The sequence below is a fragment of the Euprymna scolopes genome, chromosome 10, assembly GCF_053919585.1.
Source record: "Euprymna scolopes isolate OS-2025 chromosome 10, ASM5391958v1, whole genome shotgun sequence".
NCBI lineage: Eukaryota > Metazoa > Mollusca > Cephalopoda > Sepiida > Sepiolidae > Euprymna > Euprymna scolopes.
In genome coordinates, this window is record NC_136491.1 from 12,446,495 (window position 1) to 12,463,994 (window position 17,500).

The 17,500-nt window shown below is 33.1% G+C and overlaps 1 protein-coding gene across 7 annotated transcripts in view; it reads right to left on the reverse strand.

Moving 5' to 3' along the window:
- LOC145285801 (uncharacterized) overlaps window positions 1-17,500 on the reverse strand; it is a 665,485-nt gene that overhangs the window by 11,321 nt on the left and 636,664 nt on the right. Inside the window, exon 1 of one of the 7 annotated variants that reach the window (XM_080134181.1) lies at window positions 14,329-14,360. The exons of the other annotated variants lie outside the window; for them this stretch is intronic. Within the exon in view, the coding sequence (XP_079990307.1) occupies window positions 14,329-14,345 (17 nt within the window). The 5' untranslated portion in view covers window positions 14,346-14,360. Of the gene's footprint in view, window positions 1-14,328; window positions 14,361-17,500 lie in introns of those variants that run through there. 7 annotated transcript variants of the gene reach the window in all.

The following is a 17,500-nucleotide window of genomic DNA, read 5'->3' on the forward strand; positions in this document are numbered from 1 at the left end:
TAGATATGATATTTACTGCAAGACAGCTGCAGGAAATGTGCATCGAACAACAGTTGCCACTTCATTAAATATTCGTCGACCTCATAAAGGCGTTCGATACCGTAAACAGACAGGCCTTGTGTGTAATTCTTTGGAGGATTGGATGTCCTCCTACCTTTGTCAAGAACTTCACTGAAATATGAAGGCTCCCGTTCCATACAACGGGCAACTATCTGGGGATTTTGCCATTAACAACGGTTGAAACACGGGGGATATTCCGGCTTCTTCTCTATTCTCAATTAAATTCGCAGTGCTTCTTGCATATGCATTTAAGGATTACGATAAGGGTGTCTTTTTCCGCATTAGGACTACTGGCAAAGTATTTAATCTACGACGATTTAATGCAAAGTCACAAGTATTTCGAGGGCTATTTAGGGAACTACACTATGCTGATGATGCTGATTGTTGTCCCACTCGGAGCGCGATATGCAAAATATAGTGAATTATTTTTCAACAGCATGTGACGCCTTTGGCTTAACTATCAGCATTAAGAAGATGAAAGTGATGTTCACCCCTGCACTTGGCGCTCCGTACATTGAACCAAACATCTATGTGGAGGGAAACAGAATTGATGTTGTGGAAATATTTGTGTATTGGGTAGCACAATCTCCAGAGATGGATCTCTGGATGGGGAGATGTGTCTTCGCATCCCGAGGGCTGGCACGGCATTTGAAACACTAGAAAGGCGGATGTTATACGATCGTGACATCTCTGTCAAAGCCAAGATCAGTTTTAACTCGACCTTTGTGCTTCCTGTTTTGCTTTACTCATCTAAATGTTTGGCAATTGAAGCAACTCGGGTGATTCCATCAGAAATGCTTCAGACGAGTTCTTCATGTGAAATGGCAGTCTCTTACACCTGACACGGATATTCTTGGAAAGGCTGGTTGTTTAAGCATCGAAGCAATATTGATGAGCAACCTGTTGTCACGGTGTTCTAACAGAGGATGTGAGATTGCCTAAGCAGTTGTTTTACAGCGAGCTTAAGACTGGGAAACGTCTTCAACATCGACCTAAGAAGTATTTCAAGGATTGCATAAAGGACGATTTAAAGCTTTTAAGATTTCTGTTCAGAAGTGGCAGAACGCCGGTCTAAGTGGAGGAGGATAGTTGGAAGGGATTCTGAATATTTTGCAGTGGAAAAAATTACACCTCCTGAACCAAGAGACGCCTCCGGAAGGCGAACATGTCGGTTTTGCCGATTGGATAGAAGAGCTTAAAATGTGAGGCTTGTAATCGCATGCTCCTCTCAAAAGCAGCTTACATTAACCATGAAAAAAAAAACACATGCCACGACCAAAGTGAACAAAAGAAAAAAAAACGGAGCCAAAAGTGTTAACGCACAGCTTTGTCTGCCATATGTGTGGTAGACTGTGCAAGTCTAATGCTAGCCTGAAAAGTCATCTTCGGGCTAACGGACGGGGTTTATGTGTCGTTGAAGATTGACCTGATAACTATGATGAGGTTGGTGGGGAGAATTGGGATGGCTAACGTCTATAAAGACGATTCAATTAGTATATGTAGATAAATATGTATATATATATCTATGTATACATGTATGTTTATATGTATATATATATATGTGTGTTCATATATATATACATATATATATGCGTACGTTTATATGGATATATATGTGAATATATACGTATATATATGTATCTCTCTCTTTCTCTCTCTCTACCTCTCTCTCTCTTTCTCTCTCTCTCTCTATATATATATATATAGCGCAGTAGACACGTATTATGTTGTCATTGCAACTTCTCTGAAAAGCTAGACCTTGTGGCAATTAGTGCATATTGATTTACGAATATATTATCGTCGTAATCTTGTATGTAATAAAAGAATCGCAGTTTTACCCTCTGGACCAAAATACTGTAGTTTTACAACAACATATTGAGCATAAAAATTATTATGCTTAGCATATTAGCCATTACCTTTATTTTAACTCAAGATCGCCATTTCATACACATTATTTCGCAATATTGTAGCATTATATTTATACCTAGGAGCCCTACATTCATCATTGTCATAGCCTACAGAGTAAGTAGCTAAAATTTTTCCCTCTTTGTCATCATTTTTCTTTCGACCCGGTGTCATTTGTACTTTTCCCCACTTTCCTGGGTTTTAGCCGTCATCTACTGGCTAGTAATTTCTTACACATCGCATACTCCTCACGCTTTAAGACTACTCAAGTAATGATTTCCTTCTTTGCTACGTTTCCCCACAATCTCGTTTGTTGACATCTTCATTTTCGGACATTTCGGTTTGACAGAAACATCATTTAAAAAGATAAAGCTTCAGAGATTACACGATCATGTATTCACTGAGTAGAATATTTACATAATAAATACCCCGATTAAACACTTCGTAATCTCGAAATAAAAATTGATTCTCACTGCAATTTAGTTACTACAAACTTATCCACTTGGTTTAATGCTTATTTGTCGTGTTATTTTACTAAACGGAAATTGAACTTTCATGTTACAATTGCAGTTTACATTTATTTCTTTTCAGTGACAAATAATTATTAATTATTTTTATTTTATTGATAAAAATTACGGGACAGTACGTCGTTTTAAGAAAACGGTTGTTAGAAACGCTTTAGAAAAACATCACGTCTCATTTTTTTCGCGCGTGTTTGTTTACATTATAAACGCATCGCAAACTATTAATGCTAAAGTTAAATCACATTAATATTCTACATGTTAAGATGTGGTAAAAATGAATTCAAATGAACTTTTTATGCAGGGTGACCCCCCAAAAAACAAAAGCTAAATGGAGGCCATCTAGAACAAATGTTGTAGAACAGAGAAAAACGGCCAAAGACCTAGTGTTTTGATGTGATGTTTTGAATATAATAAACTAGTTATGACCAATGTTTCATTTCATTCGGACAAAACACTAAGAAACGGGACCTAATTAGAGTTGGGACCCGTTTTTATTGGGGCATGCTGTATAATCAATAAAGATACCCCAATAATATTTATAGGAACGCAATGTATAATATTTCGATTAAATTTTTGTTGAGTTTCCGATACGATTTATAAGTTTGCATGTCTGTTTATATACACACATAATAAATAGAAAAAAATTACATCACGCTATTATTACACATGTGAGGTAGTCATTAGACTTTTATTTCAGTTAACCACGTTATTTAATAACTACAAAAAGGATAAATATGAGGAGTCTTCCCAACTTTTACCAATCCTTTCAAATTATGCCATACATGTGTTTCCCAGGGTGGTGAAAACTTACATCACTTTCAAAATTCCGGCAAACACTTACTTTAACATAAACTAACCATATGCGACCATATGCTAGCATAACCTGGCGCTTATGAATTTTGTGGTACCGCACAATTTTGAAATAGGTTTTCAGATTAAATTCATGTTTTACGATAATTTTTTTTTACACTGAAAGGCTAAAGCACAGATTAGTAACTAACGCTCATCCGCATGTAAATAATGGCTTTTTGAATAATAACATTATTATTTAAGCTTTTCGCATGATTACATTTTCAATTATAACGTGATCAAATTTAACCCATTTAAAGTTTAAGAAACAGATTCACCATTGTCATTTAAATAATCCGTTTTGTTTATAATGTTTACTTTTACAACTTTATTAAAACGGTCACTTTCTTAAATACCGTTTACATTTATATTTGCTGACGTCCAGGTAACTGCAGGAATTTAGTTTTCTTTAAGAGACACAGGGTTTGATAGTTTTTGTCATCATAGTTTCAGTCTTGTCAATTAAAATACCTTACCCTGAACCATACCCTGATAAATACCTTGAACTCTCCAGTGAATTTTGTGACAACCTCACCCAAGGTACAAAAATGTGTGTCTATTCCGAAAGCCACTTTTAACATGAGGAGGAAAACAACAAAAACAGTAACAACTGTATAATTTTTTATTTAATTATTTGAACTGCTATCCTCATCTTCTAGGTGTTGTTTTCATGACGTTTCGGACAATTATTTCTCTGGCATTCGTAGGTTTCACAGCGACGGGATAGGAGTGTCGAATCCTCCAACTACATCCACAGCAGTTGCTGCCTTCAATAACTGTTTGGTCAACTAATACTCTGGCCGGCTTTGGGTTGGATCGAAACCGCTACCTCTAGCTCTATCCACTGCACCACTGGCCCAAAAGGGCAATAACGGTCGGATGTTTTTGTCTGATAAATCTAATTGTTTTTCTTGCATTTGTCGTGAAAACAACAACTACATCAAATAATTAAATAAAACATTATAAAATTTAGTCGTTTCTAAAATGATTCCAAACTAATTCAATAATAATAACAGTTGTATTTTAAATTTTTACGCAGGGGTGGGTGGGATGCATGATACTACCGGTCAACGCCAGTTTACAAGTCCTGCTATATATATATAATTAGATAACATAAATAATAATGTGAACCCTAACCTAGAAAAGAGGAGTAGGCAATATTCATTGTTTATGCCTTATAGATCATGCTCTATATAAACATTTTAATAGTCTTGTTACATATTTTCACTGCAGGCAAAAATTAATCTTGGATAATTTAACATTGCTTAATTTACTGCTTTTCTGTTCCCTCACTATTTGGACTTGTATTGAACCCACCGCGAATTTTCTAAGAAGCATATGTGTGCGTTCCATAAACTCATAACGAGTCTGAATGAATATTTCTTACAGCTGCTGGAATAAATGTTTTTTTTTAATAAAAAATAACTCCCTTGGCCATTGTATATAAATAATCTGATTGATGTAAGGTTCCCTAATTGTATTTTGCATTTTTGTAGAACAATTTTCTCCTTGTTCAAATATCAAATATTTTTTATGCCATTCCATTTTAGCACGTAACAGAATGAACTACGTAACCTTACTCTGGACATTTTTTAATGTATATGTTCTTTTTCTTTATTTCTCTTTCTTACTCTGTATCTCTACTTCGCACACATAGATACACCCCGGGTAAACAGGTAGATGTGACATAGAAAGGTTTTTTCAGGTAGAATATTATATATATATATATATATATATATATATATTTATATATATATATATATATAGAGAGAGAGATTATTGTGTGCGTATGCGTGTTGATTTAATATATTATAATGTCTCGACCTTTCTGTCTTTTCTCCCCCCTCTCTCTCTTTCTTGTTCTCGCTTTTTCTATATACGTATGTGTCTGTGTGCACGTACATACACACACACACACATATATATATATATGTATATATAAAAGGCTTATTATATAACCTTAGAACGACAATTTAGACACATTTAGTCATTAGAAGAAAATCCTACATTTCATCGTAGAAGCAACATCATCACAATGACAACCATCTTTTTGGAGAAAGGAATTCCTATTTTTCTCTTTAAATGTCAAGTCCTCTTACCGCCCCCAGTCAACAGCAGGAAGAAATATCCATATTATACATATATTGTATTTGCACCCTTTCGTAAATTGATCATTATCCTATAAGCAGAAAGAACCTTTCCGTTTTCCGTTAACAAAAAATTTAAAGTTTTACTAAGCTTGTCCCGGTCACCTTATTGGCTGAACGTTGACCATTTGCGGAGTCACTTTTAATTTCTTATCTCTATTTCTTCTCTTTTCTCTGTATATATTATTCCCATCTCTCTCGTGCCTTCTCTTGTTCGCTTTTTACATTTCTTTTTATGCAGAGAACAAAGATAGCTTAATTTTAAAACTTTTATTTAAAACATCAATTCATGTAACTTTATTATATAGCAGAGCTGATATTTATTCAATATAGCTTCCTTCAGCATCAATTATCGCTTCGATACAGGTCCAAAATGTAGAGTATGCCTTTCCACAAGCGGCCGTTGGAGCTAGACAAATACTCAGCGGATTAAGACGATCAGGCTTGATTTGGTGTTACGGAAGGTCATTTTGGTGATTTTCTAGATGTATGATCTTCCGTAGTAATCCAGCGGATACAGGTTGCTGGAGGAGGGGGAAGTGATATAAGGGTACAATCTCGTAGCACTCATTCTGGCGCAAAGCCTGAGTCTCTTTGAACTTGAGAACCGGCGCCTAGTCCTGCTAATTCACTTAGGGTTTGCAAGAAGCCATATGATTGAGGTACACTTTGGCGTTGACTTCCAAACCGACTTTAAAGATAGAACTGACACAAAGGGAATGCGATCATAAGTATTAATAGTATAAATACTACGAAAAGTAATTTTGTACTATATAGTTCAATACGAAAAATAGAATCACATTGTGAGAAGAAATCTTAAATTTTCTCTTTCCGGGCAGTACTTCATGACCCATAATATTAATCTTTTAATACCGTTTCGTGTGAATGTTCCCGTTTTTAACGTAGCGTTTTGCTAATTTTCTCCAGGAAAGAACCGCTACACATCGAAATTACTACCATTTTGTTTTTTTATTTCTCACACGATTACATAAAAAATTATAGATTATTATAATGATATCCGAAATCAATAACTAAATTAGAGACATCACTCTATATTTTTCAGGTTTGCCAGATCGACCGTTTTAAATTAAAGTTCGCGAATTCGATCTTTATTTTAAACAGTTTAAGCGTCATCGATGGACATGAGGTAATCTCATCATCATCAGACAAAGCCAACCTATTTGCCAAGAACTTTGCAGCTTACTCTACACTATGCGCCCGAGGCCGACAAGCCCCCAGTATTTCCTCCTGTACAGAAAACATGCTATTTAGCATACAGATATATGTGTGTGATGTTGCCAACCTAATCAAAAACCTCGATTCTAGTAACGCAACTGTCTTTGACGGCATTCCAATTATTGTCAAAAAGCTTCAACTAGAACTAGTTCCCATACTTACAAAGCGGGTTAAGCGTTGTCTAAAGAAGAATTGCTTCCCAACACCCTTGAAAATCTCATCAGCACGCTCTGTATTTAAGAATTCATGTTATCGGTTATCTATTAGTATTGACTAATGAGTAAGTTATTGGAATCTAAATTAAATAGAGGAGTATTCAACCATCCCAGCAAAATTACTTTCCTGGTTACAGGCAATATGGTTTTCGTTCTATAAAATCTACAGCAGATGTGCAAACGGTTATATTTGATACGATTAGCGAATCTCTCGACGGCGGTTCCTTTCTAGGGCAATTACTCTTGACACATCAAATGCTTTGATAGGGTATGACATGAAGCACTTCTTTACATGATCTCCAGTTTCGGTATAGCTGGATTTTTTTCTCACATATAAAACCATGTATCTCTTATATGCTCATAAGGGTAGTGGTTGATGGACAGAAATCAGAATCCTACGGTATTAATGCTGGAGTTCCTCAGGGGTCCATGCTGTGCCCAACTCTCTTCCTGGTCTACATCAATCATTTTTCAAATCACATCCTTACATCATTCGTAGACATTTATGCAGACAACACTACCATTTATGGCAAGTCATCAAAGGCCGTAAATGACCAAGTTCTCTCTGATTCTCTCTCCTCCGATCTTGAAACCCTGGCTGGTTGCTTTTAATGAATCTAAAACCAAGCTTCTATATTTGCATATTTAACGATATACTCCATACTTTGCATCAATTGCAATAAATGGTGCTCATATAGGGTTGGCGTCATGTTTTGCCAAGCTACTGGGCTGGAGCTTTACTACTGATCAGAAATAGGGGGCGTACATCAAATTTGTTTCCGAAGTCGTTGGAAACATGATGTGATCCTTCTCCCGCTCTAAGAGATATATCACTGCCGATGTAATTATCTACCAGTTACGTTCAAGGCCGGACTACTGTTGTCATATCTTGGCAGCAGCTCCTAAGAGGCGTATCCTGCCTTGAAAAAGTTCAAAATAGACTTCATAGCTTAGTGAGTGATGCCATTTTCTCTTCTCTGCAACCTCTTTCTCACAGAAGAAACATTGCGAGCTTGTCTCGCGGTAATCCTTATTTTTTATGCCAACTGCTTATCTGAGCTCAAATCTATGCCCTCCACTCGCTATTATTTCAAGAAAGACACTCGTCTGGCTGAAAATATAATCTATAATTTCCCACATTCTTTATCTCTGCCTAAACTTGAACGTAGATTCCAGGAACAGTGGTTCTTTTTAAGGAACTGCACGACTGTGGAAGTCTGTTCCGTTTTCCTGTTTTCTAGGTGACTAAAATCAACTTGTTTTCAAGTTTAACTTAAACAAATTCTTGTTGAACTCTCCGCTTGAGTAATCCATTTTGCCAAATTTCCAGTATTAACAATTACTACGATATTATCCATTTGACTACTGTGCACTCATTAACACTTATCCTCGAGTGGCTTCCAGACCTTGAAAAGTTGTGACTCCTATGAATAAAAAAAGGTTTTACTTGAAAGATTGAATTTCTCGCTTAATTAAAGCAAGTATGAGGATAAACTGAGGGAGAAACAGAATTTTATATAATGATAATCGAAAATAATCTTATTTGGTCTATCCAGATTATTCTTTTTGGACACAAATTTTGTGAACGTCGATTTTTTGTGTCAGTTTAACCTAAAACATTTTTGAACTGGTTCAAAGGGTAATGTATAGACTAACAAAAAATTGACAAGAAGAATATTATATAGATACTTAACTCCATACACACATACAGACACACACACACAAACGCACGCACGCACACCCACACACACACACACACATACACACACATATATATATATATATATGTGTGTGTGTATGTGTGTGTGTGTGTGTGTGTTTGTTTGATTAATCTATTAAAAACTTATATGATATATTCTGTTTTCGCTCTGTATTCTTCATCTCCACATTCCAAAGAAGGTCAGCTTAACCTAACTACTGGGAAATTACTTTCATCTAATATATTCTCTCTTGTGCACCCAAATTGATAAATTCACAGTCGATGGCAAGTCAGGCAGAGAAAAATACGAATGCTACAAAGGCAGTTGCGAATTGATTGCAACAAACGTTTGAACCATTCAGGTCAGGTGTCGTAGATTTGTTGGCAAGTGATTTGTCAATCACCAAACTGTGGTCTTAGCTAACGAATCTTTTGAAGATGTGACTGGGCATTTAAACAATAGCGGTTGCAAAGGAAGGACTGAAGAGTAAATGATCTTAGACATGTGATATGGAGAAAAGATGATGCGAGTTAAGTATGACAAATATGCATAAATGATCCAGTAAATCTCTTTTTCATCGCTGTTTACATCAATGTTCATCTCATTTACCCGTTTCACCCAGGAATATATATATATATATATATATATATATATATATATATATATATATATATATACATCGATGATAGAAAGGATACGCCCTGTAGGGGCAGCTACGCATGTAATTTTGTGGAAAGCGTTGCGCAATCTCCAACAACATTTCTCCTGAATCGGCACTCTTTGATTCCAGTGGCAAGGAGAAGTTCAGTACGAGTGGAAAGAATGCCGAGATAAGCGGAAAGTACTTAGAACATCTGGAAGCCACAAATGGTCACCCATCTAGTACTGGCCAGGCTCATCGTTGCTTAACTCCGGTAATCTGACGGGAACCGTGTGTTTCAAACGTTAGTATGCCGTATATATATATATATATATATATATATATATATATATATATATAGAGAGAGAGAGAGAGAGAGAGAGAGAGAGAGAGTGAGAGAGAGATTATATGTATATTATATATATTATATGTATATTATATATATAATATATATGCCACATATATATGTCATATATATGTTTGTATATATATATATATATATATTTGTATATATATATATATATTATATTTCTAATATATATGTAAATACAAATATATGTGTATAAATATACATATATATATATATATATAAATATATGTAGGTATGTATGTATACATGTGTATGCATATCTCTCTCTCTCTCTCTCTCTCTCTCTCTCTCTCTCTCTAAATATATATATGGGTGTGTGTGTGTAGGTATTATATTTTTGAAAACAACCGAGAATTAATAAAATAGTAATCAATGTGTCGTCCCTAGTTCAGCGGATATCATCAGGATGTCGTATGAAAAACGATGAGCGTGAAAAAGAAAAAAAAAAACTCCGAAGGTATTTTCCATTCTATAAATACGCCTGCGGAAATGGCGGATTATTCTATGCTTCTATATCCACATTAAAACGATCATTCAAATATATATGTACAGGCACATTTAATTTTTTCTTACTTTATTTATTTTGTTTAAACTAAATGAGGGGAAGGAGTTAATGACATATAGACTGATTACCCAGGATCATATTTTGCTCTCGGATTATTATATTTCCTATAATAGGGGCTAAATTGTAGAAACATTTTCTTTGTGTGATTGTGCTAGTATTTGAAATAAATGCTGATTCTAGAATTCTTAGTTTAGCTCTATCTACAACGAATTTGATAATTTTTGATCAAAGTTAAACGAATGATCATGTTCGGCACAATGGCAAAAAATTATTAAAGTTTCCATTCTTTATGTATATTTTATATTCATTAAGTCTTATTTCTAATTAACGTTGTGGTTCACCGATATATGATTTGTGGTAGTCTTTACAAGGGATAGAGTATATTTGATGTGAGGGTTTGGGGGGTGCTTAGTGGGTTTTAATGTTTGTTTTATTGTTAAGATGTTGTGTGTATCGAATATCAAGTCTATTGAGAGTGTCGCTAATATTTGTATTATTAGTATGTGTAGGGATAAAGAGAGGTCTGTTTAGGAGATGTCATATATGTATATATATATATATATATATATATATATATATATCTATTAGACGACATCCTGATGATTAGATATTAATCTATATTTTACACTCACCCATGAGCAACGCCTAGTATCTTTTTTAGTATACAATGTTATAATACAATTACAGAGAAAATGCATATATATAAATAATATAATATTTTTTCTATATGTTGTACGAATATATATATATATATATATATATATATATATATACGTATGTAGACGTATATATATGCCTTTAAATATGCATCATTCAAACACTACCGTGTTTGAAGATATGGTTAAATGGCAGGTTTAGTCAATTTGAAATGCATTAAAGCTTCGCCGTTTACTCATTTTTAGGCAATATTTCAAACAATTATTACAGTTTATAGATCACCTTCTCAGCTATATTGTAAAAAGAATTACTTCTCAGCAATATTGTAAGAATAATTTTTAAATTTCGTTTAGTAAAACATGCCGAATTTTCTGGTGTTCGAAATCGTAAAAATATGTAAGGAGTTGAGCGACGCTTTTGATGGCTGGTTTCCGTAGCAAAACCGTCGCTTTATCAACAACAGTTACTATTAATAAAAAAAAGAATTGAAAAGTTAGAATGAAAGGATGAAAAGGAGATCATTTGGAGGATGTTATTGAAAGCAGACGAATGCCGTATATTGTTATTACATATGTGTTTATGTTGGCAAAAATATAAGAGTGAAATTAAACAAAGATCAAGTGAATTTATTGGAGGCCTGGAGAAATCATGAGTTACAATAAAAATGTAAACATGAAAAATGATATAGTTAAATTTATATAAAAAAGTTAAGGACTAGTTGTTTAAATCGGAAAAAAGGAGAGTTATTTTAGTAAAAATATAATAAATTTATAACTTAAAATATTTTAGCAATAAGAATTCTTTTAAAATTCACTTCATAACATGATATAATCAATTCATATACATAGTAACATATACACACATATATATATATATATATTACTATGCAGACACACACACACGCATATATATACATATATATATATATATACGTATGTATAAAGGGATTTAAATGCATGTATTTCTGTATATATATATATATATATATATATATATATATATAAATAAACTAAGTCGGTATATATATATATATATATATATATATATAAATATATATATATATATATATGCCGACTTAGTTTATTTATAATCTGTACCATCTGAAGAAAGTTCTCGTTAAAAGTAACTAGCTGACGGAAACATGCTAATAAAGGTGTATCGACATATTAATATTACAAAAGTCGAACTCTACGTTATACATGTCACTTGTGATACCGTTATACACAACTTATATGACGTCATTATATATGTCATCTACTACATAATATTTGTAGACTTCATATATGATATATGCGATTGCGTCAGATATGACATATATTGGAAACACATACATATACAAACAATGCTACGACAATACGGCTTTATTAATATATAATAAAATTGGAAATATAAATTTACAAATAAGACGGACCTTTCCTAATAGAAAACGCTCTACTTCATTAATATTCGCAAATTATAGAGTAATTACAAAATTAAGGATTAGAGTTACATAAGAACTGTATTTAATTGTCAATTCAGTAACGGCAAAAAAGAGTAAAATATAGCGAGAAACTTCTTTTGTTCTTTCAAAGCTCAATTCTTTTTATAAGAAAAATATTTATGAGAAGCTATGTCCTAAAGACCTCTCAAATTTTTTTTTTTATCTTTTAGAATTGATAATATATTAAACTTCCTATGTAACTATACTCCTTACTTCTAGCTTTGTACCTGTAAAACAAATAAAGAAATCCTTATGAATGTGTAAATTGTTTGTATTAAAACTGCCAGTTATCAGTTTAGCTCAATCTGTCTCTCTATATTATTTTGTTCTATTTTTCGATTTTCTGATATTCCTCCCCGCGCTTAATTTTCACAACTGACCAATTTATTACGCTATCAACTCGTACTGAATATATAAATAGTGTAATTCAATTTAAACTTATTGTAATCTAGTTCTTTCTACATCCATTTTCTAAAAAAATATATAAAAATGTTTTAGTTTAATCTTGGATTATTTTGTATTTTTATTTTTCATCTCCTCCTCAATAACATAAGGAAACTTCTGTTTATTTACATTTCTTCCCGAAAACCTTGATATTCTTTTGGATTTTTCTTCACTATCAAGCATAGATAGACATTGGCAGTGTAGTACTAGAGTATTGCACATCTTTGCTTAATCTATATTTTACACTCACCCATGAGCAACGCCTAGTATCTTTTTTAGTATACAATGTTATAATACAATTACAGAGAAAATGCATATATATAAATAATATAATATATATAGATGGGTGTGTATTTGTGGGTACATAAACATATATATATATACAAATACGTATATATATATACATATATATATATGATTATTGCAACGTCTTGTCAGACGAGTGCCACTCCCTCAGACATTCAAAATCCATGAGCCCAAATGCCTGAGGGAGTATCTATACAAATATGATGTTACAGAGTCTTAGCTTTGTACGACAGCTAAGTCTCTCCCTCGGTTAAAAATGTTGAGATCCAGCAACTAGCAAGAGCAAGATAGCCAGCAACAAATTAAACTGCAGACCAGCTTAATGCGGGTACTGGTCTTCCGCGTTATGGTTTTTTAAATCAGAGATTTGCTTCTCCTAGAAAGGTTGCCTTTACCATGGCTTACGGGAGCCCTTTCCACCCCAATACACACACACAAATATACACGGTGCTAGTTGGCCGTTGGCCCAGAAAAAGAGTTCATTCGCCCTTTATATGAATATATATATATATATATATATGTATATCTACGTATCTATACGCATTGTGTATTTCGATATTCTGCATTATCGAATCTTGTATTCGAGAATCATTTTTTTTACTAAAAAACACCCACCTGCATACACGCATGTTCCATCTTGAAAGAACTAATCTTATAATTCAGATTGCGAACTGTTCAGCCAATTAATGTCCTTTCGTACAGATGCAGACGAACAAATCTAAAACCTACACACGCACACATCGATAAATAATTCTCAACTACATATCCAGAAACGAGCATAATTTTAATCCACCAATTTATACACTCACCTATTGGGAGGTACACGCAAAGTTTAAACGGAATTGTATTAATCTACGTAAAATTAGAAAAGCAAAACTACTAAAAACAAACGAATTTTATTATTCATATTCTGCTATATTAATAAGACCGCCATTACAAATTTATTACAAAAATACGAACAAATATCATGGCACGGTTCTTTGGGGAAAGCATTTTAATAATATATGCATGGGGTCTTATTGGCGTTTGATTAGAACTAAACCACAGGAGACCGAAATAAGATGATGTTTTGCTAAATTTACTACGAAATGAAAAATAATGAAAAATAAAACAAAATGAATGCAGAGAAGTTTCTAAAATGGCGTTTAGGCAAATCAACTTCAGACGTGTCAACTGGACCAAAATTGCAAAAAGTAGCAACAAAATATAATAAAAACGTTTAATATTTACGATTTGTTGTAGAGCATTAAGTGTTCCGTCCGCTAGAATAATTTCTCAGTTTCGTTTCTTAATGAAGTTTGTGGAGCTGAAAGGATGAGATGACAGTTGCACGAGAAATGACGAGAGTATAAGCGAAGATGCGATAACGACAATGTTTATTAAGTTAATTCTCTTCAGCAGATCGGAAATGGAGCTATGGCGATCAATATGTGTATTGAAAAGGAAATCCAACTAAAGAGAGGGTAAGAATCAAATTGATAAAAAGTGCGAGACGGAGTTATTAAAAGATATAAATAAAAAAGTTTTAGGGATGTGAAATAACAGCCAATAATATTACATAAACATATTAATAGAATGCAAGGAAGCTGCATGTCTCTGTCCTTTTGCTTGTATTGCAAATCCCAAGAAAGAACTAACAATGACTTGATTATGAAGAAAGGGAACGGATAAAACATAATTAAGTATAGAAATTTATTAAAGCGAAAGGCAAAGATGAAAAACACCATTTAACTTTTGATAAAAGTAAATAACGGAAGTATGCAAAATCATATATACACTAAAATTAATACAAAAATAAATTAACATACACGGAAGGAGAAAATCAAATATCTATCTAAATCACGATATGACACTATTCCAAACTATTCCAAACTATTCCAAAATGCTGTCTATGACCGAACCGCTTTCGGGTAACGTGTTTCGTAGACTCCCCTTCAATTCTCCCCAGCGTTACCACATCATCTTGCTAATACGCTGTCATGTGACCTCGTGATTAGATTATATTTTATGGATGTAAATCAACTGAAAATATAGCGTTGATCACAAAGTGCCCGATGAACAAACATAGTGTAATTATACTTTTTTATACAAACATTAATTCTAAAATGACGCCAACATTTTTCCCATCTTTGTCAGCATCTTTGTGATCAGCCTTTTCTTTTTCAAATCTGATTAATGCCTCTTATAAAATATAGATATTTTGAGATTGTTCTTAAGTCAGACGATGCCTCTTGGCGCAGTATCTATGAAATTAGTACAGCTGAAATATGTAAGCATGTATGTAATCAATACCTTTATATAAATTACTATATTATGCATATTTATATATATATATGCATACATATATATATGCATAAAAACGCATATATATATATATGTGTGTGTGTGGGTGTGTGTGTGTGTATGTGTGTGTGTGTGTTTTGCAAAAATGTATAATTCATAGAAGCTGGAGTGTCGCTAAAAAACTGACTAATATGTCAATCTAGATTAGTTCGCGGTTTAGTAACAGCAATAAGCTGTGATAGAAATAGCATACTCTATCTCTCTCTCTCTCACTTTATATATATATATATATATATATATGTATATATATATATGTGTGTGTGTGTGTTTGTGTATAGTTAATTATTTTATGTATAGTTATAAGCCATGTTAACTACAGTGTTTCTAATCTAGTGTTTCGTTAGAAATATTTTATATGCGCATAGATATTTCGCTGAGATAAACATCTCATTTTCTCTGCCTCGTTAGGTAAGACATTCTGTGGAACCGTAGTTTTAAAATGTATTTATCTATTCAGCCAAAAACTTTAGAAATTTAAACGATCAGATTGATCGAAAAAACGCTCTTTACAATGATAAATAAAGTTAAGGTATTATACTGAAAACATATTTGAAAACGCATCATTTGAAATCAAAATTTCAAAGTCTTCAATAAATTTCTTCGCAAACTAATATTTACATCCAAATTTCGGATTTATTACTATAGAGCTAATTCTCTATCGCCCGTATTCAATACATAAGTGTGATTTCAAAGGTTTTAAAAACAAACTATGACTTGGGTGCCAACAGCTAGAATGGAAACCAAAATATGAAACTTTCTAGGATATTCGTTATTTATATGAGCGAATGACATATAAATAGTAAAACCTTAAATATTACGAAGTTAAATGTATGGCTATATAAACTAAGCAGACTTACGCCTTTCAATTTTGAGCGCTAAACAGAATTTTTTCATCTAATAACCAAGTCGAATTTATTTCCCAATTACACATACTTCATATATCAAGTTTCAAGTCATTAGACCATTAATTTGCAGAGTAGTCGGGAAAGACCGTTCGTACACACACACAAGCAAGATCGCACACGTCCATATATATATATATAATATATATATATATATATATACATAAATATATATATATATATATATATATATATACAGCTATAAGGTGGATGTCTTTCTGTCTTTCTCGATATCTTCAAACTCAATCTCCTCCGAAGCGAAAAGTCGCAAAGCGGCACCAGGGGCCGCAAATAGTTGGATTTTTTACGGACCGTTCGTTAGCCGGTTAAAATTGTGTTTAGGCATCAAAAGTAGGAAAAAATTAAAAAAAAAATTGTAAAATATGCACATTCATCTTAGTTTATTTTTTAAAATTTTTAATCGGTTTATATTGTCTGGTTGGTATAGAAGTAACGTCACCAGCTCTGAATGCTATTGTTTCGGTTTCGAGTACAGCTGATGACACCTAAATATGTGTGTTTTTTAACTCACTTTAACCACGACTTAATAATAATATATACGAAATCTGGACAAATGTAAATATCGTATTTCAGCGCATTTTACGACTGGGCAGAGCCAGTCACCCTTACTAGTACATATATATATATATATATATATATATATATATATCAAACGTGCTCTCTTACTTCTCAAATTTTCCTTTTTTTCTTCTAAATACGTTTCTGTATACTATGCAGAAATTCTAGTTAATTTCCTTGTGTTCTTCGGGACCATTCTTTGGAAACAAGGGTAAATAGTCAAGGAGATTTAAATGCGTATATATATAAAAAAAAATGTTATCGTATTCAAATTCGAATTCTTATATGATTTCGAAAGCGATGCCACTAAACATACTAAAATAAGAACCGGTAAGAAAATGTTAAGAGGTTATCAATAATCATTGTTCTTTTATTTATATGACAGTCCAAGAGTCGAATAAGCCTACTTAGTTCCTGCCATGCGTGATTGTCCTGTCTTAAGATGCCGTCCATATTCAGCATGGCCGACAACAAGTTACTGTGTACTTTACGTATATGACGCTGCGAGCTTTCCCTATGATTCTAACATTAATGACTATTGCTAAGAAATGGAATAGGATTGAATCAATTCAATTAAA